The sequence below is a fragment of the Artemia franciscana genome, chromosome 5, assembly GCF_032884065.1.
Source record: "Artemia franciscana chromosome 5, ASM3288406v1, whole genome shotgun sequence".
In the NCBI taxonomy this organism is placed as follows: Eukaryota; Metazoa; Arthropoda; class Branchiopoda; order Anostraca; family Artemiidae; genus Artemia; species Artemia franciscana.
In genome coordinates this window covers 30,498,626-30,523,350 of record NC_088867.1, presented here as the reverse complement: position 1 = coordinate 30,523,350, position 24,725 = coordinate 30,498,626, and the positions used below count along the sequence as shown (strand labels likewise).

Below are 24,725 nucleotides of genomic sequence, written 5' to 3'. Positions count from 1 at the left end.
CTACTACTGCTAACAACTCAATACAGCACCAAGCCCCATGAGGCCAACACAGCTACGCACGATCCTCCTCCGTCCAGATCCATTCGAAGCCTCATATTTGCACCCTCCTAAGAAGCTCCTATTTTTCTCAAGTCTTTCCAGTCCTCTCTGAAATCGATTATAAATCTCCACTTTAGCTTCCACGCTGCAGGTCCACGCTGCAAGGACAAGCGAATAGTATTCTTTTTGGCCTAAACAAAACTTTTATGCAGTATCGGAAAAAAGGACAGAACCAACGTTGGCGCTCGCAACACAATTAACATTAGCATAGAATTTACTTTTTACAATTTCCACTTTAATGCAATATTGAATTTTTGGAAATTCCAATCAAAATTATAACACATAGGTTCTATATTTTAATCAGCTTCAGTTTGTAAGCTCTTTTATCTAACTAGGTCTATTTGAAGTCAAATCTTCAAAGAAACTCGGATACCCGTTTACAGGTAATAGAATGACATTTATCATATAAAGGCAACTCTTGATTGTTTGGAGCCAAGGTAGACATGGTTCCCACATCAGTTTTCACAAGCGATATTTATTAGTACAAATTACAAAGTATCAATGTTAGACTGGTGAATAATAATCTTTCTGCCCTAGAATATTTACCAGTGACTAAATAGTAGAATACAATTACTAAAAAAAAAAAATGGTCCAACTGTGCTAGTAAATAAACAAAAATGTTTTCTCCCTTCTAACTGGTAAAATGTAATTTTAAAGATCAGAAATAAAGCAAGGGGTGATCATGCTATTAAGAGTTGTCCCTGATTAATTGTCTCTCTCTTTTTCAGTCAATCAAACAGTTCGTGGTAACGAACTGTAGTAAGGAGCGACCCGGCTCAATAGTAAACAAAACACTAAAAAACGGAATTTTGATGCTAAAATATATATCAAAAGAATCGGATTTTTATGCTGATTTCAAATATATAAGTTTCATCAAATTTAATCTTTGTCATCAAAAGTTACGAGCCTGAGAAAATTTGCCTTATTTTGGAAAATAGGGGGAAAACATCCCCTAAAAGTCATTGGATCGTAACAAAAATCACACCATCGCATTCATCATATCAGAGAACCCTGTAGAAAAAATTTCAAGGTCCAATCTACAAAAATGTGGGATTTCGTATTTTTTGCCAGAAGACAAATCACGGGTGCGTGTTTATTTGTTTTTTTTTTTGTTTTTTTTTTTTGTTTTTTTCCAGGGGTCATCGTATCGGCCAAGTGGTTCTAGAGTTTTGCAAGAGGGCTCATTCTAACAGAAATGAAAAGTTCAATGGAGGGCACCTAGGCCCCCTCCCACGCTCATTTTTTCCCAAAGTCAACGGATCAAAATTTTGAGATAGCTATTTTGTTCCGCATAGTCGAAAACCATAATAAGTGTGTCTTTGGGGATGACTTACCCCCACAGTCCCTGGGGGAGGGGCTGCAAGTTACTAACTTTGACCAATATTTACATACAGTAATGGTTATTGGGAAGTGTACCGACGTTTTCAGGGGGATTTTTGTGTTTGGGTGTGGAGTTCAGGGGAGGGGGCTACATGGGAGGAACTTTCCTTGGAGAAATATTTCATAAGGGAAGAGAAATTCAATGAAAATTAGTAAGGAAAAGCATTAAAACTTAAAACGAACAGAGATTATTACGCATATGAGGGGTTCTAAAAATACTTTAGCATAAAGAGCGAGGTATTTAGAAGGAGATAAATACTTCGCTCTTTATGCTAAATTATTTTTAGTAATTTCAACTATTTATTCTACGGCCTTTCTGATTCAGGGTCATTCTTAAAGAATTGGGACAAAACTTAAGATTTAGTGTGAAGAGCGAGGTATTAACGAGGGGACCAACCCCCTCATATTTATAATCAAAATACAAGAATATAAAAGTTTGTTACGTAAGTTAATTCTTGTTACGCATATTTTTTACTAATAAAAACGTTCGTTAAAAATTAAAAGTTCCAGTTGCCTGTTTAAGTAACCGAAAAATTGGAGGGCAACTAGGCCTCCTTCCCCACCCCTTATTTCTCAAAATCGTCTGATCAAAACTAAGAGAAAGGCATTTAGCCAAAAAAAGAATTAACATGCAAATTTCATTTTAATAATATATGTACGGAGAGCCAAAATCAGACATGCATTAATTCAAAAACTTTCAGAAATTATATAAAAAAAAAGTTTTTAAAATGAAAGTAAGGAGTGACATTAACTTAAAACCGCTCCTTGCGCTTAAGTTTGATTCTTTCTCGCAACTCTACTTTTTAAAACAATAAAAAACTTAAGCGTAAAGAGCGGGGTGTCGAGGAGGAAAAGCCCCTTTCATATACGGAGTAATTTCTTTTCGTTTTAAGTTTTAATGTCACTCCTTACTTTCATTTCAAAAAACTTTTTTTTTATTTAATACATTTATTTCACTGTTCGTGCATTAGGATATATATATATATATATATATATATATATATATATATATATATATATATATATATATATATATATATATATATATGTTTATTTCTCTCTTTTAATTTGGTTTAATACAGGATGTAGATCGATGTTAATCAGGTGCACTCTAATATGTGCACCTTAATAGGATGAATAAAATTTAGTTTTCAACAAGCATTTGATAGGCTACATTCGCACGAAACGCAATTTGTTATTTTCATGAAGTTAGGTATTTTTACATAAGATTTATATATATAGATTAGGTAATCTATACCATATAAACATTTTTAGGCTTGCCGTTTAGTGCACTTTTTGCTGCGGATGCCAGTGCAAAACATGGTCGTCGAAGGAAAGCACGGACTGTATTCTCGGATCAGCAGCTGAATGGTTTAGAAAAAAGATTTGAAGTCCAAAGGTATCTGTCAACACCTGAACGAATAGAACTAGCAAATGTATTAAATTTGTCGGAAACTCAGGTAAGGCACAAGTAAAATTGTATAAATATTGTTCTAACCCAAGTTTAAGAAAAATACAGTATTTTGAAAATTTTTATCACGCGGTCACTATATTTGCTTTATTTCAATATATCTTTTTGTCGGAGGCTCCAAGTATATTGGTGCCTCTTTCCTTCCCTCACCCTTAGTCTTAGAAAACAAAAACAAAATACAAAACTGGAAAAAATTGCAGTATTTGGAAAGAATATGACACTTTTCTGAAAAAAACGTACTACCCTCTTCCCCTATAACACCAAGAAAAATGTTGTGCCCACGATTCTTTAGACCTATATAGAAATATATATATATATATATATATATATATATATATATATATATATATATATATATATATATATATATATATATATATATATATATATATATATATATCTAAGATAATAAAGTGTTAGAAAAAGATACAATCCTAGTCTAGTTGGCCAATAAGCTGGTGAAATTTCTTGCTGTTTTTTTGTTTTGCAGCAGAATTCGGTTGAATCTTTGTTATTGTTTACTTAGGCCTATGTGCTTGAGCATAAATAATACCGTTAATGTCATTTCAATTAAAGATTATTTTACCATTACTTTTGGTTTGACCTTCATTCCTAGATATTATCTTTTGGTGTGCAATAAGGGAAGGTTCTGACTGAACACAAAAAGGAAAACGATTGAACCCAAAAAGTAAAAAAAAATGGAAATGAAAAACCTTTTTGTAAGTTTGTAAGAGGCTAGTGCCGTACTGGATGATATAAACACAAGGTTGTTTATTTGAGCCAATTGAGAGTAAACTGGGGTAAAGAAAATTTAAGGTAAAAAGAGCAACTTTGGAGCGAAAAAAAAAGACTTTTGCTTGGTATTTTTTGTGATTTTAATGCCACCTTAGAAGGGTGCCTTTTGGCAGAATGACACCCTGTAAAATAGTTTGGCAAATGAAGTGATCGCGCAATTGGTTATCGGGCTAAATGCTTGTGTGTCTGAAGGGATGTTTGCTTGCTTCTCTTTGTGTGTCTGACTGTGTGTCTGTATGTGTTTTCGTCTGTCTCTCTCTCTTTCTCTCTCTCTCTCTCTCTATCTCTATCTCTTTCTCTGCACCTTTCTGTCTAAATGGATGTTTGCTTGTCCCCGTGTCTTTCTTTATGTGTTTGTGTCTGACTCGGTGTGTATTTGTAAGTATTTTTTTTCTCTCTCTCTCTCTCTCCTCTCTTTCTCTCTCTCTCACTCTCTGTGTCCGTTTGTCTGAGTGGGTATTTGTTTGTCTCTCTATCTATCTTTGCTTGTTTGCGTGTCTGACTTTGTGTGCTTGTATGAGTTTTTTGTCTCTCTCTCTCTCTTTCTCTCTCTCTCTCTCTCTCTCTCTCTCTCTCTCTCTCTCTCTCTCTCTCTCTCTCTCTCTCTCTCTCTCTCTCTCTCTCTCTCTCTCTCTCTCTCTCTCTCTCTCTGCCTATGTGTTTGATCTACTGTTTGCTTATCTCTATGTCTGTCTTTGTGTGTTTGTGTGTTGATTTGGATAATACCATTTGAGGTTTCAGTAGTACAATAGAGGATTCTCGTTATATCAGGTGAGATTTTGATAAGGTAGTGCAAGATATTTGATAATATCACACACGATTTGGAAATACTTTGCTAGAATTCTTGTCAATATCACAAACTAGTGTCATATTCCAAAAATTACTTGACAGAACCAGCTGCTAATAGCCTAAGAATTCTGAGTCTGAAAAATACGTCCAAAATATTCGGTCCCAAAAATTCTAAGCAAAAAAATGAAAAGTGTTCATACAAACATTATTTTTCTAATAGGAAAAAACACGATTAACATATCAATTTTGCCTCTATTTTGTATTCTGAAAATATCACAAGTGATTTTCTTAAGTATATTTTGTCATTTTAAGACATGAAAAAAGTTGAAAAAATTTCTAAGTAAAACAAAATAATAAGGCTAAAAATAAAAAAATAAAAAATTAAAATTAATAAAAGACAAGTTCAAAAAAAGTAGGCAAAAATTTGTGGGAGAGTCATTGGGGCCCTTTGACACTGGGATATGGACGATCATAATTTCCCTCTAAAAGAATTATAGATATAAGCACTCATTCCCATGAAAATGATGATACAAGCGGTTACACGACGCATATGATATAGTTACTGTTAAGTAAAAGTTATTACTATGTCATAAATTTTATTAGTCTAATTTGAAATCATATGGAACTATTTACTTTACCTTATAAATCATCCCCAGAAAGGAATATTTAGGTCATTCACCGGATCTAGTTACTAGCTAAACCGATTCTGCTGATGAGGTATCTCTCTTTTACGATTGTTATGTAAGTAGATCAATGCTCTAGTTTAATATAGGCAATCTTTAGTGCCCAAAGACAGTTAGCACTCATTAGTGCCTAAGGGTGTAAAGACAGGTGTATAGTCTGTAGTGCCTTAGGCATCACTACTTCTACATATGCCAAATTTATTGCCTGAACAACCTCAGTTTTAATAGCATACAATATCCTTAATCTAATAGAATATTCTTAACCTTTTTCGTAAGTTAAATTCAAACATGTATACCTTTCTAAATAACATATAGTTTGTGTAACCAATGAACAAATTGCCTAGCTTGCAGCCCTTGTTCTGAGGACTGTGGGGAGGTTGACATCCCCAGTTCTGTACCTTTCAATAATGCTGAACAAAAAAAGCTCTCTTAAACATTTGATCATATATGTTTCGGGAATGATCGGCTTGGGGGGGGGGGGTCTGACGTCCCTGCATTCACTTTTGACTCTTAAAAAGAGCACTAAAACTTCCGACTTCTAATAAATGAGCTCCATCCGATCCAAAGTTTGTACACTTACCCGTTCCATAAAAAACCTTATGGGCAAAAAACCTGGGCAAAACTTACAACACTTGCCCATGGGCTCTGAGGGATCGTGTCCACCCTAAACACATTGTTATAGGGTTTTTGGAATATTGTTAACAAAATGCTTATCTCACAATTCCAATTGAATGTGTTTTGGGAAAAGAGGATGTCAGGGAGAGGGTCTAGCTGCTCTCCATTGTGTTTGACCTTTAAAATGGAACTAGAAGTTTACATTCTAAATCGAATAAGCCTCTTCTAAAGTTCACACGACCACCCCTTCCATAGAAACCTTATATGTCCCAAGGGAATAACTTACAACCCTTACCCCCAGACTCTAGGGGATTCTGTCCACCCCAAAAGGCTTATTGTATGATCTTTGAACAATTTTTGAACAAATGGCTATCTCAAAGTTTTTATCGAATGCATTTGTGGAAATTCAAACGTAGAAGAGAGAGGGGGGGCAACTGATTCTTATCACTTTTGACATTTTTAGACATTTAGACATTTTTTATTTTCATCCAAAACAAATAAATTAAACAAACAATTTACCATTAACGACAAATCTTACGACAAAAGAGTCCTGTCTGTGGCCGCAATTCTAACCACCATGAATCTGCTAAATCATTTCTTCATTTCTTTCCCCCACCCCCCAAAAACAGAAGAAGAAAAAAATCCTTGGGGGGGGGGGGTAAAAACAAAATAATTAATATTAAATACTAAATACATAAATACCCTTTCTTCTTATCACACTTCTCTCCTTTTTAAAAAATGGAATTTAACCATTCTCTTGAATGATGAATGATTCTCTTGAATGACTTTGACTCTTAAAAAGGGAGCTAGAACATCTGACTTCCAATCAAACGCACCCTCTGGAATTTTTACGACTAACCTTTCCATAACAACCTTATATACCCTCAAGGCAAAACTTATAATCCTTACGCTAAGGGCTGTGGGGGTTTCATCCTCAGGGAAATAATTTCCAGACCTTTCAACTACACTGAACAGAACGGCTATCCCAAAATTTTGATTCAACGTGTTTGGGGAACTGATGCGCGAGGCAAGGGGAGGGACTTGTTGCCCTCCAATCAATTTTGACTATTTAAAAAGGCCTTTTCAATTTCCAATCTTATGAACCTTTTTTGTAGTTTCTACAACAATAAATGACCATCTCAAAATTTTTATCAGATGTATTTTGGGAAAACACGAGGTGTAGGGGGGGGGTATCCGCCCTTCAATCACTTTGAATCTTAAAAAGGGTTCTAGAACTTCTGAATTTCAATCCAGTGAGCCTCTCCAAAATTTATACGACCATCCTTTCTATAAAAACCTTATATGTCCCTAAGTCATAACTTACAACCCTTGCCCTTAGAGAGGCGGGGGAGTTGCCATCCTCAAAGACATAATTTCCAAACCTTTTAACTACATTAATCAAAATGGCCATATCAAAATTTTGATTGGAAGTGCTTGGGGAAATGGTGGGCATGTGAGGGGGGTTAGTTCCCTTCTAATCAATTTTGATTATTAAAAAGGGCACTAGCCCCTTCAATTACCAATCAAATGAACCTTTTTCGAAGTTTCTACGACAACAAATGACCAACTCAAAATTTCTATAAGTTGCATTTAGGGAAAATACCAGGTGTGGTGGGGTTATCCACCCTCCAATCACTCTGAATCTTAAAAAGGGTACTAGAACTTCTGATTACCAATCCAAGAAGCCCCCTCCCAAATTTATACGATCACCCTTTATATATAAATTTTATAGGCCCCCAGGACATAACTTACAATCCTTGCCCTGTGGGCTGTGGTGGGGGGGGGGGTATCATCCTTAAAGACATAATTTCCGGACCTCTCATCTATGTTTAACAAAATAACTATCTCGAAACTTTGATTGGATATGTTTGGGGAAATGATGGACGTGGGAGGGTTGTTAGTTGGCCTCCAATCACTTTTGAATATTAAAATTTCTATTAAAGTTCTATTAAAGATTTTGACTATTAAAGTTTCTACGACAGCAAATGGCCATCTCAAAATTTCAATCAGATGCATTTCGGGAAAATACGAGGTGTGGGGTGCGGTATCCACCCTCTGATTACTCTGAATCTCAAAACTGAGCCAAAACTTCTGATTAGCAATCCAATGACCCCCTCCCCCAAAGTTTTTACCATAACTATTTCTATATAAACCTCATATGCCCCCAGGGCATAACTTACGACCCTTACCCTGAGGGCTGTAGGGGGGTTGTCATCCTCAAATAGCCTACATTATTTACAGGCCTTTCAACTATGTTGAACAAAATGGCTATCTTAAAATTCTGATTAGATGTGTTTGGGGAAATGGTGGGCGTGGGAGGAGGGTTGTTTGCCCTCTAATTACTTTCGACTATTAAAAAGGGCACTAACCCTTTTAATTTTCAATCGATGAGCCCTCTTCGAAGTTTCTACGACAACAAATGGCCATCTCAAAATTGCTATCAGATGCATTTTGTGAGAATACAAGGTGTGGGGCGGGGGGTATCCACCCTCGCATTACTCTTAATCTAAAAAAAGGCACTTAAACTTCTGATTAGAAATCCAATGACCCCCCCTTCCGAACTTTATACGATCACTCTAACTATATAAACCTTATATGCCCCCAGGGCATAACTTACAACCCTTGCCCTGGGGGCTGTAGGGGGAGTGTCATTTTCAAATACATAATTTCTAGACATTTCAACTACGGAACGAAATGGCTATCTTAATGTCTGTGAGGACGACTTGATCCACCACAGTCCCCAGGGGAAGGGCTGCAAGATATGAACTTTGCCCATTGTTTACATATAGTATTAGTTTTTGGGAAGTATACAGACGTTTTCAGGGGGTATTTTCTCTTTTGGAGGGTACACAGGAGGGGGTTACGTGGATGAATCTTTCCATGGAGGAATTTTTATGGGGGAAGAGAATTTCCATGAAGGAAATTTTGCGGGATTTTCCAGCATTATTAAAAAAAACAAGGAAAAGTTTTTTCAACTGAAAGTAAGGAGCAACATCAGAATTTGAAACGAACTCATATTATAACGTATCTGGGGGGGGTCCGTCCCCACCTCAATAGCTCGCTCTTTACGCTATAGTACTTTTAATAATTTCAAAAGAGCTATTTATTCTAATAAAACGGCCTTTGTGATTCAGGAGGTCATTCTTAAAGAATTGGAACTAAATTTGAATTAAATTAAAAGTTTCAGTGGAATTTTAAGTAACCAAGAAATTGGAGGGCAACTAGTCCCCCCATCCCTTTTTTTCAAAGTCGTCTGATCAAAATTTTGAAAAAGCCATTTAGCCAAAAAAAGCAAAATTAATGCGCAAATTTTGTTTTAATTACTCATGTACAGTGAGCCAAATTCAAAAATGTTCAGAAATTAAATAAAAAATAAAGTTTTTTTTACTGCAAGTGAGGAGTGACATTAAAACTTAAAAAGAACAGAAATTATTCCGTATATGAAAGGGGCTTTCCCTTCCTCAACGCCCCGCTCTTACGCTAAAGTTTGACTCTTACAACTCCGCTATTTTAAACAATAAAAACTAAAACAATAGGAGGAGGAGACTATCTCCTCTTCTACGCCCCGCTCTTTACGCTAAGTTTGACTCTTTCTCCCAATAAAACTTTTTAAAACAATAGCGCAAAGAGTGAGGCATTGAGGAGGGGACAGCCCCTTTAACATACGGAATAATTTATGTTCGTTTTAAGCTTTAATGTCACCCCTTACTTTCAGTTAAAAAAAAACTCGTTTTCTATTTAATAACTTTCAAAGAGGCACATTTATTTATGTTGGGCTTACGTATGCAGATACAAGAAAAGTATAATGAGTATATCTCTATTATTTTTTTAGCCCTGTTTGACTCTTTAACATAGAAGAATTAAAAATTCTTCTTTTTTCAAAAGCTTTTATGTCCATGGTTCGTCTAGTACCGAAGCTGGTTGTCCAATAGAATGTCCATTGATAACCCATTTATAACACTTCTCGGAAACGTTTTTCAAATCTTGAGCTTTTCGTCCATTTTAAAGACCTGATTTTTATACAAATCATACATACAGATTTTTATGTTCATTTCAACTATAAAATACCTATGGAATATGCTTTCAAGGAACTTTAAGAATTTTAAGCATTTTACCTTGTTAATTTTATTTTCTATTTTACAATAAATAGAGCCGAGAGTTTGAAACTATACAACTTTGGTGTTGACTCAGAAATTTAACAAACCATATTCCTATTCAATTTTTGCATTGACATATTCTACAATTTTCACTGTGTGGAAATTTTGTCATATTGGCGAGAGTTTCCGCTAAGATTAGCACTTATGTCTAATACTAAATCTTTCACGGTTGCTTTCAATTGAAACTTGATGGACTTTTTTTTTTCTTTTACTGAAATTGTGGTTAAAAAAAAAAATCTTTAAATTTGGAAAGCTACTTTATTAAAATGTAATTCAGTAACGAAAACTTTACCATGAGTGTAATATAGCTTAAAAGATACAAAACAGAATAAACAAATAAATTTTCAGAAAATCCTGTTAAAACCACATATAAATTTCCGACGGTATAAGGGTCCGTCGCAAAAGAGTTTGACGCATGAAAAATATGTCTTTATCTAAATAATCGTGAACATGATTTTATCCCAAAGTAAAATATTGTAAAGCATAAACAAAAGGGGAAGTAGGTTAGAAGTTTCTTCTTTAGGTTATATTTAAACCAAAATTACCAACAAAACTGAAACTACTGTGCAATAATGATGAAAAATGCAAAGCTATTCACGTTGTCATGAACTTAGTAGTTTACCGTCGTAAACAATCAACACTCCACATTCTAAAAAACTTGATATGATATTACTGCTTATATTTTTCTTTTTATTTCAAACCATCAAAATATAATATTATACTTTAAGCAAAAAAACAACTTTTTTTCTACTATTTTTATAATATTTTTCAAGGTGAAAACGTGGTTCCAGAACCGAAGAATGAAGCACAAAAAGCAGCTACGTAAAACAGGCGATGATGCAGAATCCTATAATATACAAAAGGATACAGATGACCTGTCAGACTATGGTAATTTTTATTTATGAAAAATAGGGCCATGCCTCCCCCCCCAAAAAAAAATTCTCTTATATGCCTTTTCCATTGAAAATTAGGGGCCCCATTTGCCGTAGCTTTTGTGTCTAAAAACTGGTTCCATAGTCAAATTCTTTTAGTCTACAAACTTTGGCGAAATATTAAAAGTAATTCCTCCACGCCAAAAAATCTTAAGCCGAGTTAAGCTTTCAAAGTTTTTTTTTCTTAAAGGCTAAGACTAGAAATAAGTGAAGATGAAAAGGTGACATTGGCCAACGAAAGATTGATCAGGTCGACAGTTTCACTTACCTTGGTCGTATCAAACAGTTCGTGGTAACAAACTGTAGTAAGGAGCGACCCGGCTCAATAGCAACCAAAACTCTAAAAAATGGGGTTTTGATATCAATAGCTACATCAAAAGAATCGCATTTTAATGCTGATTTTAAATATATAAGTTTAATCAAGTTTAGTCTTACCCATCAAAAGTTACGAGCCTGAGAAAGTTTGCCTTATTTAAAAAAATAGGGGGAAACAACCTCTAAGAGTCATAGAATCTTAACGAAAATCACACCATCAGATTCAGCGTATCAGAGAACCATGTTGTAGAAGTTTCGAGCTCCTATCTACAAAAATGTGGAATTTCGTATTTTTTGCCAGAAGAAAAATCACGGGTGCGTGTATATTTGTTTTTGTTTTTCCCAGGGGTCATCGTATCGACCAAGTGGTCCTAGAATGTCGCAAGAGGGCTCATTTTAACGGAAATGAAAAGTTCTATTGCCCTTTTTAAGTGACTAAAAAAATTGGAGGGCACCTAGGCCCCCTCCCACGCTCATTTTTCTCCAAAGTCAACGGATCAAAATTTTGAGATATCCATTTTGTTCCGCATAGTCAAAAACCATAATAACTATGTCTTTGGGAATTACTTACTCCCCCACAGTCCCTGGGGGAGGGGCTGCAAGTTACAAACTTCGGCCAGTGTTTACATATAATAATGGTTACTTGGAAGTGTACAGCGTTTTCAGGGATTTTTTTTGGTTTTGGGGGTGGGGCTGAGGGAAGGGAGCTATGTGGGAGGATCTTTCCTTGGAGAAATATGTCATGGGGGACCAGAAATTCAATGAAAAAGGCGCAGGATTTTCTAAAATTACTATAAAAAAAACAATGAAAAAATAAACATGGAAAAGTTTTTTCAATTGAAAGCAAGGAGTAGCATTGAAACTTAAAACGAACAGAGATTATTAAGAATATGAGGGGTTCTAAAAATACTTTAGCGTAAAGAGCGAGGTATTTAGGAGGAGATAAATACCTCGCTCTTTATGCTATAGTATTTTATTAATTTCAACTATTTACTCTACGGCCTTTCAGATTCAGGGGTCATTCTTAAAGAATTGGGACAAAACTTACGATTTAGTGCAAAGAGCGAGGTATTAACGAGGGTACAAACCCCCTCATATACATAATAAAAATTTAAGAATATAAAAGTTTGTTGCGTAAGTTAATTCTTAAGTTACGTATATTTTTTACTAATAAAAACATTCGTTAAAAATTAAAATTTATAGTTGCCTTTTTACGTAACCGAAAAATTGCAGGGCAACTAGGCTTTCCCCACCCCTTACTTCTCAAAATCGTCTGATCAAAACTAAGAGAAAGCCATTTAGCCAAAAAAGGAATTAATATGCAAATTTCATTTTAATAATTTATGTGTGGAGAGCCAAAATCAAACATGCATTAATTCAAAAACGTTCAGGAATTACATAAAAAAAACTAGTTTTTTTTAACTGAAAGTAAGAAGCGACATTAAAACTTAAAACGAACAGAAATTACTCCGTATATGAAATGGGTTGTCCCCTCCGCAATCCCTTGCTCTTTACGCTAAAGTTTGACTCTTTGCCACAATTCTGCTTTTTAAAACAATTAAAAACTTTAGCGTAAAGAGCAAGGCATAGCGGAGGGGACAACCCATTTCATATACGGAGTAATTTCTGTTCGTTTTAAGTTTTAATGTCGCTCCTTACTTTCAGTTAAAAAAACTAGTTTTTTTTAATGTAATTATTAGTAAAGACGGTGGGAAGAGCGAGATGTTAATAGTAGAATAGCCAAAGCTCAGAGTGTTTTTCTACAGTTGAAAAAAAACTTTAGAAGAATAGAAAGTCAAGTCTACGGACCAAGATTAGAATTTTGGAAGCTGCAGTGTTGACAATTTTCAAATATGGTTCTGAAGCATGGGCGCTCCGAAAAATGGACGAAGAATTTCTACATGTTTTCCAGAGATATTGGCTATGGATTGTTTTGGATACCCGGCTGACTGAACGTATTCAAACAGTAGGCTGTGTGAAAAGCGTGGTTCAATGAAGAATGACAGATTGCCAAAGATTGTCCTTTTTGGACAACCGTCTGGAAAGCGTCATAGAAAGAAGGTCGTCCGCAGTTGGGGTGGGAGGAACTCATAAAGAAAGGCTTGAGAGGAATGGCTACTTCCTGGGAATGTGTAAAGAGGGAATAAATTAGGATGTAGGAAGAGCGTGCGCAGCTGTGTTCACCTCTAACGGATTGCTGCTGTGGTGAGTTGTTAGTAGTAGTAGTACTTCATTAAATTTTTTAGTTTTGATTTCAATGTCAATTTGTTTTTTGTGTTTAAATATCTTACTGGTCCTTTTTCCCTTTTGGTTAGGACTTAAAAGAGTAAACCTTTTGTTTTGTCCCTGATCCATTGTGGCTCTCCGACATTAAAATGCTTCAAGTTGAGATCATTTGAGGACATCGACTTTATTTCGCATTTCATTCTGCAAAATGTAAGTGGGAGAAAAATCTCTCAATAAGACTTAAATTTGAAATAATGCTTGAAGCAAACTTATTTTGGTTGTTGCTACGAAGATTAGCTCATAAATTTGCTTTTTGGGCATTTTTAGGTCACGAATCATGTTTTCACACTGAAAATAGAGATATACGGGATAAACATGGTAAGTATTAAAAAAAGCATAAATCAAATATTTAGAGATTACATTACATTGTTCTCATCTGTATTGCTTGTGTCTTACTGGTACCAAAAGCCTAACGGAACAGCCAAGGTGAAATTTTGGGATTCAAGCCCCTTTGCAGAATCTAGAATTAGATTTTGCAGAGTTTTTTAGCATTCTAGTTAAAAATGTTTGTAAAATGAATGAATTCTGGATGTTTAGAGAGTTTATAGTGTAGAATAGGTTTGAAAAATAAACTTGAGAAGACTAAGTTTCTAGACTAGAAATAAATGAAGAGGTGATATTGGGTAGTGAGAAAATCGATCAATTGTTTCTCTTGAATTACCTGGGGGGCACAAAAAGGTGGATACATTTAATATGTGAAACTCAGAATAGTCCATATTTTTCCACAGTTGAAAAAGTAAGGGAGAGTAGGAAGATAAGTCTACGAACCAAGATGAAAATATTAGAAGCTACAGTAATGGCAGTGGTCAAATATGGTTCTTAAACGTAATTGTCAAGAGATACCTTTCCCAACCGGTTTCTTCGCTAGTTTCTTTCAGCTTATCGTGAGACAAGACAAAGACAAGTGACGGAATAGATGGGAAGTATAATCTTATGATTTAAGAATTGTTTTCTGACTTTAAACTGACCAAATACTTAACCCCCCATCCTTTTATGTGCAAATGAGTAGCCCAAATTATAAGTTTCTTATATATACCATACATATTGTTATAAAATTATATATATATTATATACTTAAAATATAAAATATATATAAAATATACAATCATAAATTTCATTTTATCTATATATCTATGTATATAAAAATAAGTTGTTTGTTTGTGTGTTGACTGACGTCATGTTTGTGTGTCAACTGACGTCATGTTTGTCGACTGACGTCATTACAAGGACTGAGCATTATGCCGTCATGAAGTTGTTTGTCGACTGACGTCATGTTTGTCGACTGGGACACAGGGACACAACTACAACGGGGACGCCGGGGGCACAGGGGGGATATATAAATGACGACGGGGACACAGGGAATGTTCGATTAGCAATCACCATCAACAAAGCTCAAGGGCAATCATTAGAATAATGAGGTATAGATCTGAATACGGATTGTTTTTCCCATGGACAATTATATGTTGCATGTTCAAGAGCCGGTAAACCTGACAATCTATTTATATGCACAGACGATGGGACAGCGAAGAATGTTCTATATTAGCAAGTTTTACGTAGCACCCCCACCAACTAGGTGCTGGGGTGGCGCAAAGTGCCACCCCAACAGCTAGTATATAAAAATAAGTTGTATGTTTGTTTGTTTGTACGCATGTGACGTCATTACAAGTATATAAGGCTCTTTATATGACGTCATTATAAGTATATAAGGGGGCGATTAAAAGAGAAATTTTAGAATAAATCTTACAATTGCAGAAGAAACAGCCGAGGAAGCTGCTCAAAGAGTTAATGCCAAAAGGCTTATGGCTAATACAGAAAGTAAGACAAGAAAGCGTGACGAGGAATCACAAGAACAGTGTGAAAACAGGCTGGCGTCTTAAAGAGAAATTACCGAAAAAAATCGTGCCGAGGAATCACAAGAACAACGTGAAAACAGGCTTGAGGCTCAAAGAGATAATGCCAAAAGAAGGCGTGCCGAGGAATCGAAATAGCAACCTGAAAATTATCGCCTGACATTCAGGTACAGCCCAGTCGATGATTATGGCTTTAGTAGATGTGTTCAAATCGGGACTATGTCTAAAATTTGTCCCTATTGCAAAGGCCTTGAAATTTAATGGTGAAACAATGGGAATGTGTTGCGCCTCAGGAAAAGTTAAACTTCCTCAACTGGCTGCACCACCAGAGCCATTGAAGACTTTGCTTACTGGAACTATGTCAGAACCTAAGCGTTTTTTTTATCAAACATCAGAAAATATAACTCATGTTTCCAAATGACGTCGTTTGGTACCCAAATCAAAAATCAAGATCAATTTATGCCTACTTTCAAAGCAAAAGGGCAAATTTATCATACAGCAGGGTCCCTTCTACCATTCTCAGGTGATAATCATAAATTTTTACAACTGTACTTCATCAGTGATAGCAATTCTGAATTGAATGCACGTTGTGAAATTTCTCCCGACGTTGAAAGGTCTATCGTTTCCCAATTGTAACATCTTTTCCACGAAAACAATGATTTAGTGCGCCTGTTCAAAACAGCAATCGATGTGATGCCTACTGATACGCATAAAATTGTTATTTCCGCTGACAAAACGCCTACTGGCGAACATGTGCGTAGATACAATGCTCCAACTATCGACGAAGTGGCAATTGTTATGGTCGGTGATCAGTTTTTACCTCGAGATATTATTCTTCATAAGCAAAACGCTCAGTTGGTAAGAATTGCTGAAACTCATCGATGCTACGATGCCCTACAATATCCTATCATTTTTGGGATGGAGCCGACGGCTATCACTTTAATAATAAATTGATAGATCCATCCACTAACAAACAAACGGATAAGAAATGCAGTGCAATGAATTATTATTCCTATAGACTAATGATTCGTCCCAATGACGAAAATTATATTTTAAAATGCCGTCAATTGTTTCACCAATACATCGTTGATATGTATGCAAAGATTGAATCAGAACGTTTGCTATTTATCCATCTGAATCAGACTATGCTCCGCTCTGAACAATACATTCATTTGCGAGATGCAGTTGTAAATCACGGTAATACCACTAGCGTTGGAAGACAAACGATTTTACCTTCGTCATATGCTGGCAGCCCCCGTCATATGCATGAATATGCTCAAGATGCTACTGCGTATGTTCGTCTCTATGGTCGTCCTGATTTATTTATTACATTTACATGTAATCAATCTTTGGACGAGATACAGCAGCTTTTACTTCAAGGACAATCGGCGGTTCATTGACATGACATTACTGCCCGTGTCTTCTGGCAAAAGTTGAAATCACTGATAAACTACATAGTAAAACTTAAAGTGTTTGGGTCAGTGCGATGCTGGATGTACTCAGTAGAATGGCAAAACGAGGATTGCCACACGCACATATTTTAATCTTACTACATGATAAAATCACTTCTAGTGAAATTGACGATGTGGTTTCCGCTGAAATACCTGATGAAAATGTCGATAATGACTTACATGATATTGTGGTAAAAACTATGATACATGGACCTTGCGGTGCACTGAATGAAAAACCACCATGCATGGCCAAAGGAAGGTGCAGAAAGCATTATCCTCGACTTTTAGTACCCAACACACTTACCGGCAACGATGGTTACCCACAATATAGAAGAAGATCTACTGAAGATGGCGGTAAAACAGCAATAATAATGAAGCATAACGGTACCACCATCGAAGTAGATAACCAGTGAGTTGTTCCATATTCACCTTTATTATCAAAAACATTTAATGCTCATATAAATGTTGAATACTGTAACTCCGTAAAGGCAATCAAATACATATATAAATACGTCAACAAAGGCAGCGACATGGCAGTTTTTGGCTTGCATTCCGAAATCAGTGATATCGATGAAATCGTACAATATCAGGCTGGAAGATACATAAGCAGTAATGAAGCTGTTTGGCGAAATCTTTCATTTCTGATACATGAACGAAGTTTAGCTGTTGTTCACTTAGCGGTACACTTACAGAATGGTCAACGTGTTTATTTTTTGGAATCCAACGTGCAACAAAGAGCCCTGAATCCACCGGATCCAACGTTAACTGCTTTTTTTCGTTATGTCAAAATGATTCTTTTGCAAAAAAAACTGCTGTATACTGAAGTACCTTTGTATTACACATGGAATGCTAAAAAGAAATCATTTGAACGTCAAAAACAGGGTAAGTCAGTCGACGGCCAACCTACCATCTTAAGAGATACCGCGATAGGAAAACTCTACACCATTCATCCCAATCAACATGAATGCTTCTTTCTCCGCCTGCTTGCGGTGAATGTACCCGGTCTGACGTCCTTTGAGTGTTTGGGTACTGTAAACGGTACTATACATGGCACTTACCGTAGTGCATGCCAAGCTCAGAATTTACTGGAGAATGACCGACACTGGGATAACTGCATCAATGACGCGTGCGAAACGTCAACTCCGAGTCAAATTCGTGCATTGTTTGGATTCCTCCGGAACATCTCCACATGAAAAAATTGGCAAAGAGAATGTAAGACAATTAAAAAGAATTTTGTATGGTAAATTCCTTCAAATTCCCCCCGTGTAACATTTCCTCTAAAAGATTCACGCCCTAAAGTTTCTCTCCAGAAATACGATGCTCCCTATCCTTGGGGCCTCGCCCCAAGGACTTTTGGTGGGGGGTCATTTTAGACCTAAAGCTATAGTCATTTGATCTTTACACTATACCAAACAATATGGATATCTCAAAGTTTTTATCAGATAAGTTTGGGAAAAAACTGGCGGGGAGGGGCCCAGTTGCCCTCCAATCTTTTTGGTCACTTCAAAAAGACACTAGAACTTTTAATTTAGAACTTTTAGAAGTTTTCGAATGTACCTTCTCCTGCTCTTGTGGGACTGTTTTTTTCGATAGGATCGCCCCTGGGAAAACAAAAACAAAAAACAAACAGATAAATAAACACGCATCCGTGATCTGTCTACTGGCAAAAATAGCAAAATTCCATATTTTTGCAGATAGGAGCTTGAAACTTCTATAGTAGTGTTTTCCGGTACGCTGAATATGACGACGTAGTTTTCATTAAAATTCCTTGAATTCTACGGGATGTTACTCCCTATTTCAAAAATAAGGCAACTTTTTCAGGTTCGTAACTTTTGATGAGTGACACTAAACTTGATGAATCTTATATATTTGGAATCAGCAAAACTAGCTGATTCTTCTTATGTATCTATTGATATTAAAATTTCGTTTTTTAGAGTTTCGGTTAATGAGCCGAGTCAATCCTTACTTACAGTTGGTTACCGCCAACTGTTTGGTACAGACATTTTTCAGGGGGAAGGGATTTTTCTGGATGGGGTCTAGGTTGGAGTATCTGTACATGAAGGAATCTTTCATGGGAGAAGGGAGACTTTCATGGAGGGAAAGCCGGATTTCCCGGTATTATTTTTTAGAACATGTTCAGAAATTATATAAAAAAAAGTTTTGCAAATGAAAGTAAAAAGCAACATTGAAACTTAAAACGAATAGAAATTATTTTGTATGTGCAGGGGGTTGCCCAGTCCTCTATACCTTGCTGTTTACGCTAAATCTTTTGTAAAAGTTTTAAAAAAGCTTAATATTCTAATGAAATGATCCTCGGGTTTCAGGAGTTATTCTTAAATAATTGGAACAAAAAGCCAAACTTTGGCGTAAAGAGTGAGATACTGAGGAGGGGACAACCCCCCTAATATAAATAAAAATTCATGTTTGTTTTAAGTTTTAATGTTACTCCTTACTTTTATTTAATCATAAAAGAATGACTACTCTTATTATAAATATAACATTCCTAAAGTTTAATCTTACCCATCAAAAGATACGAGCCTCAGAAAATGTGCCTTATTTTGTAAAACTGGGGGATACACCCCTCAGAAGTTAAACAGTCTCAATGAAAATCATCATCAGATTCAGCGTGTCAGAGAATCCTGGTGTAGAGTCGTCAAGCTCTTATCTACAAAAATCAAGAATTTGGTAAAAAAAAATTCCACAAAAAAGATCACGGGTGTGTGTTCATTTTCATTTTTATTTTTGCCAGGGGTAATCGTATTGAACTGATTCCTAGAAGATCAGGATATGGCTCATTTGTAAAAACCAAACGTTTTAATGCCCTTTCCAAGTGACCAAAAAGATTGAAGGGCAACCTAACACCCTCCCACGACCCTTTTTCTTCAAAGACATTTGATCAAAATTCTAAGATGTCCATTTGGTTCAGCTTTAAAGATTTAAAATTTCACATAAAGATGTGAAATTTTAGCCCAAGTATAACTTCGCCACTGTGGATAAAGGCGTTTTTTAATGTAGGAACCACGTTAAGAATGAACGATAAAATTGGTTCTTCATGAGCACCTCATAAACCTATTTCACCTCATAAACCATTCTATTTCAAAGAAAGTAATTATTATTATTCATGGCTAATTCTTAAATAATAAATTAACAAAAAAAGCTTACAAATAGAGAGAAAATTAACAAAGGCTAAAGTTACCAACTTACAAGGGTGGGTGAAAATTGAGAAGGCAAAGCTACAAGTATATTTAAAAGCTAACCTGCTTCTCAGCCTTTTAAGCAAATTTAATGCACAGCCATCTCTTTGTTTCATATATACCAGACTGGGGACTCAGGAATTACTATGAAAAACAATTCAAGTAGAAAATAACAAACAAAAGTGCTCACAAATGGAGAGCCTGTTAAGAAAGGCTCTCTTAACCCCCTAACACCCCCCTGCCCCTGTATGCGGCCTTGCAAGCAATACTTGATATTAAATATCGTCACGGACGACCATTGAGGGAAAAGCCAGAAAAAGAGTAAGTTCCGCCTCCTAAAATCATATGAGATTTATACGTCCTTATGGTCTTTACTATTCAATATTTTTATAATATTTTCCTTATGTTCCTTTCTTTGGGAAGGTATATGTACATAACACGATTAAGTACTGCATATTTGCAAGGATTAGATTATAAATTAGATTAGAATATAATACGTTCTTTGCGGCCTGCTTTCCATAATTTTCTGCTGTGATTCCCATAATTTAGTCAATACAGTATTGTATTCACGTTATATTTTGATATATTTCATTAGGATTAACAAACTTAACTTCTTGGGTGTATTCCGTATAATTAACAAGAACCAAAATTTCTTCCAATATTTTGCCCTGGTCTGCTCGTAGAAAACCTATTATCCATGATTTTAACGTCTATTTGAAAGCTATATATATATACTAGCTATATACTAGTCAACACCTAGTTGGTGGGGGCACTTCGCGCCCCCACAAGCCCCCCTACGTGCGTAAGTCGTTACGCGCCTTATTAGTTACGCGCCTTTATATTCCCCGTGTCCCGGTCGTCATTTGTGTCCCGGTGTCCCGGTCTGTAATTTCTCTTTGAGTGTCCCGGTCGTCCTTTATATTCCCTGTGTCCCGGTGCCCCGGTCGTCATTTGTGTCCCGGTTCCCGGTCTGTAACGTTCCCTTATAATGACGTCATATACAAAGCCTTATATACTTATAGTGACGTCATATACAAACCCTCAAACATACAAAAATACATTCAACTTATTTATATATATATATATATATATATATATATATATATATATATATATATATATATATATATATACTTATATATATATATATATATATATATATATATATATATATACATTAAACTTATATATATATATATATATATATATATATATATATATATATATATATATATATATATATATATATATATAGCCCCCCCCGCGCGCGTAAGTCGTTACGCGCCATATTAGTTACGCGCCATTGTAGTTGAGTCCCTGTGTCCCACCCATGAATATAGATAGACATATATATATTTTTAACTACGTAAAACTTGTGAGTATACAACATTCTTGGCTGTCCCATTGTCTGTGCATATAAATAGATTGTCAGGTTTACCGACTCTTGAACATGCAACATATAATTGTCCATGGGAAAAACAATATGTATTCAGATCTATACCTCATTATTCTAATGATTGCCCTTGAGCTTTGTTGATGGTGATTGCTAATCGAACATTCCCTGTGTCCCCGTCGTCATTTATATATCCCCTTGTGCCCCCCGGCATCCCCGCTGTTGTTGTTTCTGTGTGTCCTGGTCGTCATTTGTGTCCCGGTGTCCCAGTCTGTAATTTTTCTTTGAGTGTCGCGGTCGTCATTTTTGTCCCGGTCGTCATTTGTGTTCCGGTGTCCCGGTCTGTAATTTCTCTTTGAGTGTCCTGGTCGTCATTTATATTCCCTGTGTCCCGGTCGTCATTTGTGTCCCGGTGCTTTGTTGATGGTGATTGCTAATCGAACATTCCTTGTGTCCCGGTCGCTTTCTCTTTGAGTGTCCCGGTCGTCATTTATATTCCCTATGTCCCGGTGTCCCGGTCGTCATTTGTGTCTGGAATAATTTCAGAAAAACAATTTGTGAAGTTGCTGATGGTTTCCTAGGGAAGAGTGCTAAGACAGCAACTAGGAATATTAGTGAAAAAGCTTTAGGTTTAATAGAGAGTAGAAGGGGTTTGTATAAGAATTATCTGAGCGATAGGTCGTATGAAAACAAAAGGAATGTAAAGAAATTGGAGAAAGCATTAAAATATGAACTAAGGAGATGTGAAATGGAGGCGATGGATAAAATTGCTGAGGATCTGGAAGATGCGGCTAGACGGCATAATAGTAAAATATTATACTGGCATGTTAATAAATTGAAAGGGAGTAGCCGATCCGGACTAGTCCCAGTTAAAGATAGAAATGGGGTCACAATTAGTGATAAGGGAAAAGTTAAAGAAAGATGGGTGGAACATTTTGAGAATGTGCTAAACCGAGATACAGTTGCAGGAAAAGATATAGATGAAAATGAAAAAGTTTGTGATACCTTGGATGTGAAGGAAGATTTGTTTAGTGAGGAAGAATTAGCGACAGTACTAGAAGGATTAAAAAATAATAAGGCCCCAGGTGCTGATAGTATGATTAATGAGTTCCTTAAATATGGTGGCTCTGAGGTTAGGAATAAGTTACTGAAGATTATGAACATGATTTTTGAAAAAGGGGAAGTACCCAATGATTTTAGGAAAACCTTAATTAAACCACTGTATAAGAAAGGTGACAAGAGTGAATGTCGGAATTATCGAGGCATTAGTCTGGTCTCTGTAGGTAGCAAATTACTGAGTAATATGATACTTTTTAGACTGAGACATGCTGTAGACAAAGTTTTAAGGGAGAACAATGCGGTTTTAGAAAAGGTAGAGGATGTGTCGACCATGTTTTCACTCTTAGGTTAATAATTGAGAAGTCCCTTCGTTGTCAAACACCTTTGGTCCTTAGTTTTATCGATTATGAGCAAGCTTTCGATTCTGTTGATAGAACAGCGTTAACAAAGGTCTTATCGTTATATGGTATACCAGAAAAATACATTAAAGTGATTTGCGCTATGTACGAGAATAATACTGCTGCGGTTAAGGTAGGAAATGAGGTTAGCAACTGGTTTTGTATTAAATCAGGAGTTAAGCAGGGTTGTGTTCTATCCCCCTTTATATGGATCATTTTGATGGACTTCGTCTTAAGGAGCACAGGAAAGGCAATTGGAGACCATGGAATCAAATGGGGAGGAAGAACGCTCCTGGACTTAGATTATGCTGATGATTTAAGCATATTAGATGAAAGTGTGAGCAAAATGAATGAATTTTTAGAGGTTTTACGAGTTCAGGGTGCTAAAATAGGCTTGAAAATTAATGTTAAGAAGACTAAGTCACTAAGGTTAGGAATAAGTGAAGATGAACAGGTGACCTTAGGTAACGAAAAGATTGATCAGGTTGGGAGCTTCAGTTACCTTGGTAGTATTATTAGTAAAGATGGTGGGAGCAGTGAAGATGTTAAAAGTAGAATAGCTAAAGCTCAGGGTGTTTTTTCACAGTTAAAAAAAGTTTGGAAGAATAGAAAGATAAGCCTACAAACCAAGATTAGAATATTGGAAGCTACAGTGATGACAGTGGTCAAATATGGCTCTGAAGCATGGACACTCCGAAAAGCAGATGAAAATTTACTAGATGTTTTCCAGAGAAATTGCCTACGGATTGTTCTGGGTACCCGGCTGACTGACCGTATTTCAAACAGTAGGTTGTACGAAAAGTGTGGTTCAATCCCGCTTTCTGGGGCTATAATGAAAGAAAGGTTGAGATGGCTAGGCCACGTTCTACGGATGAAGGATGACAGATTACCGAAGATTGTCCTTTTTGGCCAACCGTCTGGGGCTACACGGAAAGCAGGTCGTCCTTGTCTGGGTTGGGAGGATGTCATAAATAAGGATTTAAAGGAAATGGGAACTTCCTGGGAGGGTGTAAAGAGGGAGGCTTTAAATAGATTAGGTTGGAGGAGGAGCGTGCGTAGCTGTGTTGGCCTCAGGCGGCTTGGTGCTGCAGTGAGTTATTAGTTAGTATTAGTAGTATATATATATATATATATATATATATATATATATATATATATATATATATATATATATAATTTTAATGTTTTTATATTTTCACGAGCTAATAGTTGGTCAAAAATAGCAAAACACTTTGTGACTTGTAGAAACGAACTTGTTGGGAAACACATCTGTATTTGCATGTTTTTTTTTTTTCAGACAAACCAACAGACTTGTCACAGAGAAGTTTACCTGAACTGGTTACTCCAACAAGTGATAGTGACTTTGACAACTCAGTAGACATAGTTGACGAAGATCTTAAAGATTAAAGATGCAGAATATTGTTACTATTTTTATTTTTTTTTGTGTTACTCTGTAATGTTTCTACTGTTATAAAACATTTCGATTTTATAAATTGGCACTGTATGTTTTCGAGCAAAAAAAAGATTTTGAGGGATACAGAAGTAAAAATAACAAATGGGTCAGTCACGCTTGCCAATAAAATCTTCAACGCCAATTTGGTATCCTGTTCATAACAGAAAGTGTTTTTTGTAACAGAAAGTAAGAAACAACATAAAAACTTAAAATGAACAGAAATTATTACGAGTCTTAGGCTAACTTAGTCACTTTACGCTAAAACTTGACTTTTGTCCTAATTATTTAAGAATGAATCCTGAAACACAAGGGCAGTTTAGTTCGAAGAATCTAAATCTTAAAAGAGCTTTTTTAAAAGTTCTAAAGCAGCTTTAGCATAAAAAGCGAGGAACTGAGGAGGGAGAT

General features: G+C 35.9%; 1 protein-coding gene across 1 annotated transcript in view; it reads left to right on the top strand.

The window, feature by feature from the left end:
* Positions 1–24,476, top strand: part of LOC136027246 (brain-specific homeobox protein homolog) — a 38,471-nt gene extending 13,995 nt beyond the window's left edge. The window contains exons 3-5 of the mRNA XM_065704316.1: positions 2,755–2,939; positions 10,763–10,877; positions 24,165–24,476. Of these exons, the coding sequence (XP_065560388.1) occupies positions 2,755–2,939; positions 10,763–10,877; positions 24,165–24,274 (410 nt within the window). The 3' untranslated portion in view covers positions 24,275–24,476. The remainder of the gene's footprint in view (positions 1–2,754; positions 2,940–10,762; positions 10,878–24,164) is intronic.
* Positions 24,477–24,725: the final 249 nt, after the last annotated feature.